The sequence below is a fragment of the Elephantulus edwardii genome, unplaced genomic scaffold, assembly GCF_000299155.1.
Source record: "Elephantulus edwardii isolate Elephantulus edwardi_28Jun2011 unplaced genomic scaffold, EleEdw1.0 scaffold00094, whole genome shotgun sequence".
NCBI classification, from domain to species: Eukaryota; Metazoa; Chordata; class Mammalia; order Macroscelidea; family Macroscelididae; genus Elephantulus; species Elephantulus edwardii.
The window spans coordinates 7542491-7547193 of record NW_006399844.1 but is presented as its reverse complement, the minus strand read 5'-3'; the positions used below and the strand labels follow the sequence as shown (position 1 = coordinate 7547193).

Sequence of the window (4703 nt, the reverse complement as noted above, 5' to 3'; positions counted from 1 at the left end):
TGTACTACTAACTCAAAGGCCAGGCCTCTTTGATGGTTTTAATTCACTAGCAGTTCCTTGGGAGAAAGATGTGCAATATCCCCTCCTGTGCAATTTACAGAAGGGTCAGCTATGAATCAATTCTGGCTCAGAGTTTTTGAGTTTTGGATTACCTGTTGCTAGCAACCCTATGTACAACAGATTTGAACCCTGCCCTATCCTCAAACAGTCTGAATCTGACATACCTAATCCCATTGCCCCAGTTATTGTGTCAGTCCATCTCATCTGGGGTCATCCTTTCCTGCACTGTCGCTCTACACTTCTAAGAAAATGGTCCCTCCTGGCCACGTGCCCAAAGTACGTGAAGCTTCGAAATCCTTGCCTGCAAGGAGAAACTTGGTTTCACCATCTCGAAGACTGACCTATTTGTTGCTTGGCGATTCATGATATGTTCAACACTCTTCTCCAGCATCACAACTCAAAGGCACAATTCTTCTTAGTCATTGTCCGGCTCTCTGATGCACAGCATGTAATTGTGACGACCATGGACTACCTTTTCCAAATTCATTAAAACTTCCAGAGTATAAATAAAGAGCTATGCACAAATACTCTATCAAAACTATAATTCTATGCACACCCATGTTTATTGCAGCTCTGTTCACAATAGCAAGGAGTTGGAAACAACCCAGGTGCCCATCAACAAACGAATAGATAGAGAAGCTGTGGTATATTCACACAATGGAATACTATGCTGCATTGAAAAACAAGGAACTCATTCAATATTATTCAAAATGGGTGAGCCTGGAGGACATTATGCTGAGTGAAATATCTCAGTCGCAAAAGGACAAATATTGCATGGTGCCACTGCTGTAAAATGGGACTGATATCAGGGTGGGGGTAAGACTGAGAAAAACCTGTATAAATTGTGTATACTGCAGTGAAACAGATGAGGGACTGAATAATTTAAAAGCGGTATATGATAGGGTATTATGGTTGTCACAGGAATCCACAATTAAGGTTGCATGGTGGAGTGTACTTGGGGCAGTGGGAAGGGTGCGGGGAGATTGTGTACCAGGGATGGAGTCTTTCTTTTTCTTTTAAAAGAGAGGAGCGAACTCGGGGGTGGGGGGGAGAGGGCTGGGTGGGTAGAGAAGTGCAGCAATGAATGAATGGAAATCCAAATTCTCTGTAAATGTTCATTAAAGTTATTTAAAAAAAAGATTAGGTTAAAAAAAACCACCAAAACAATGTATTCAAATTTTGTAAATAAACTAGTATGACAAAAAAAAAAAACCCCACAAAAAAAACCCCCAGCTATAATTCTGAATTCTATTAGGCCTTTCCTGAAAACCAATTCTATCTTCTTCGTTTTTCTCACTCAAAGGAGAGTCAGGAGGCAGTAGAATGTGCTAGTTAGTACGGAGATTAGAATCTTGGCTTTGCCATTTGCTTTCTGTCACTCAAGTTTCTTTTCTATCAAGGAGAAGTACAATATTTATAGAACTTAGGGTTTGTTTTTTTTTTAAATAAAATCTGTCAAAGACTTTCTAAAGAGCAGAGATACCAGTTTAAAGAATATATATATCAGGATGGGTGTCTCAGAGGCAGTGCGATTGGCACAGGATAGAGCAGGGTTTAGGGCTGTTGTACATAGGGTCGTTGTGAGTTGCAAGCGACTCAACAGCACATAACAACAACAATATATAAATGATGTCAGGCTGGAGACTAAGGTGTACCTGATCTGGCTATAGTCTTTGCAATTATGTGTTATGTATCAGAGAGTTGGACAGTGACTAGGGATGATAGAAAGAATTGATGCCTTTGAGCTGTGGTGCTGGAGAAGAGTGTTGGACTGCCAGGAGAATAAACAGGTTTGTTCTGGAGAGGGTAAAGCTGGGCTGCCCCTTGGAGTCAAGGATTCTGAGGCTTCGTCTGACATACTTTGGGCATGTTGCAAGGAGGGACCGGTCCTTGAAGAGGGACGTCATGTTTGGGAGAGTGGAGGGACAGCGCAGGAGAGGAAGACCCTCGATGAGATGGATTGATTCTGTGATTGGGGTGGTGGGAGTGAGTGTGTTGGAGATGGTAAAGTTGGCACTGGATAGAGCAGGGTTTAGGGCTCTTATACATAGGGTCACTATGAGTCGCAAGCGACTTGGCACATAACTATACACACACACACACACACACACACACACACACACGATGGAAGCAGGAGTGGTATCCACTTCCATAATAGCTTGCTTCTGGAAACCCTATGAACCTGGAGAAAGGATCAAAGTTACACAGGAGGTGTCCAGGACTTTCGTTCATAGGGTCGCTATGAGTCACCCATGACTCGACGGCACTTAACAACAGCAGGATAGAGAAGAGAGAGCAGTTGGCCTAGCGGACAGAAAGTCATGCTCCCAAGCCATAGGTGGGTGACTCTACTCTGTGGCCCTCAGACCTGCCTTTAATTGTTTTTGGTAAAACATTTTCTAGGTCGTGTAACCCTGGTATGTCCACTTGCTGTATAGAGGTAACTCATGGTTGCTGTGAAGCCGAACACTGTGACACTGATGAGTCAAATGCGAGAATAGTTACCCATGGAGGACAGTGTTTGGTGGAGCTCCCCAAATAAAACAACATGGAAGCAGGAGTGGCATCTACTTCTGTAATAGCTTGCCTCCAGAAACCCTGTGAACCTGGAGAAAGGATGAAATTTATACACGTGTCCAGGACTTTCGTTCATAGGGTCGCTATGAGTCACCTATGACTTGATGGCAATTAACAACAACAACATGTGTGTGTGTGTGTTGGAGGTGGTGATACACACACACACACACACACAAATATATATATAAAAATTTCCCCCTCCATCTCATATATATATATTTTTTTTTGTTTGTTTGGTTTTTTTTTTGCATGTTGTCAGGAGGAACCAGTCAAAAGATACGCTAAGAAAGGTGGAGGGTCATAGAAAGAGAGGAAACTCTTAAACAAAATGGATTGAAACCGTAGCTGTTAACTGTGGGCTCAAACGTATCAGAGATGGTGAGGATGGCTCAGGACAGGGCAGGTTCAGATCTATGAGTTACTGTCAACTTTAGGGCACCAGAGAACAAAAACTTTGTAAGTGGGCAGTGGTGGTTCACTGATGGCATTCTCACCTCCTTTCTATGCAGAGTCATGATTAAATTTCCAAGCAGCCACCACTCTTGTGTCAGTTGATGTGTAGCTGTTGCTATGATGCCGAATAGGTTCCAGCAAAGCTTTCAAAGATCTCTTTGCCTGATGATCGATCTATTTCCAAAAACTTGCTAGTTAAAGACCTTAGAAAATGGTCCAGTTGGCCGTGATCAATGTACATAGGAAGATAGTGCAGGTCTGTCTGGATGGTATTTTGTTTGGTTTTGCATAGGGAATCTCAACTTCACTGTAGCTAACAACTTTATGGATCATTATCAAAGTTAAACTAATTAACATACATAAAATGAAAAAAACACACAACCAACCAGTCCTTATTGTGGTCAAGTGGTAACCAACTTATAGCTGCCCCTCCAGTGGGTTTTTGGATAAACTTCCCGTATTTCTCCCGCGGAGTCGCTGGTGGTTTTGAACCGTCAGAGAAACACATTGCCTTTTGGTTAACAGTAGAACTCTCTATAGACCAGGCCACCAGATCCCCCTAATCCTCATGAGAATCTGGAAATGTGTCAGGCGACTAAGTCTTCAAAACATATTAACTCTTACCCCAAGTAAACTCTGCAGGCCTGAGATAGGTCCCTAGAAAATACGAGAAATCCTGGCAAGACATTTAGAAATCTAGAAAGAGTTCAAGACTATATATACACTCTGGTTGTCAGGGACCTATAATGTGGACTGACCAAACCCCAATAAACCGCACTCCTTCATTAACATCTCCTTTCCAGACTCGGCAGTTAGCTCTGTCTGGCCGAGGCTGAGCTGTGAAAAGTGTATTTTAAAAAAGAAGTAAGACTGAGGTGGGACATAACGGAGACCCGAGAAGAGACGTCCTAAGGCTAGACTACCAAGACAACTATTACGACTCTACCTACCAAAACGCCTTCCTGTCGCGGGGCGGAAGCCCAGAGCGAATGGCTGGCAGCCCCGGGGAGAGGCGTGGCCAATAACAGAGGCCCCGCCCACCACCCTCCTGGAACCGACGCACCGCCCTGACGTACGTCCTGCCGCAGCCAATCGAGAAACGAGCACCACGTTCAAATAAAGACGGCGGGTGAACATGGCCTTATGTCCTGGGACTGGGGAATGATCGACTTCAATACTCCTCCAGAAATGTGGCAGGTGAAAGAGCCGAACTTCAGAGCGTCAGCTTCGCCCCAGCCGGTGAGCGCGAGAGGCTCTCGGGGAGAAGTGGCCTGAGGCTAGGACGCTGGCAGTGCTTTGTGTCTTTGTGAAAGCTGGAGGGCGCTTCTGGTCTGTTCCTCCTGCCACTTCTCCCAAGATGGGTATTACTGCGGGAGCGCCAGCTAGCTAGCAAAACCCAGATTTCTCACACTTGTTGTCTTCTTTCATTTTCAGGGGAAAACAACATTAAGAACTCCTCTGAGAGAACTTAACCTGCAATCATGTGTCAGCACTAACTCTGGTAAAACGCCACCTTTGTGCTTATCATCAACCCCAACACAGTGCGAGCTGCCTCTGCAGGTGAGATTAGTCTTCTCTCTCTCTCTCTCTCTCTCTCTCTCTCTCTCTCTCTC

At 44.5% G+C, this 4703-nt stretch overlaps 1 protein-coding gene across 1 annotated transcript in view; it reads left to right on the top strand.

The window, feature by feature from the left end:
* The first annotated feature begins 4278 nt into the window (after positions 1-4278).
* Positions 4279-4703, top strand: part of SPAG5 (sperm associated antigen 5) — a 40839-nt gene continuing 40414 nt past the window's right edge. The window contains exons 1-2 of the mRNA XM_006890957.1: positions 4279-4329; positions 4525-4650. Coding sequence (XP_006891019.1) covers positions 4279-4329; positions 4525-4650 — 177 coding nt within the window. The remainder of the gene's footprint in view (positions 4330-4524; positions 4651-4703) is intronic.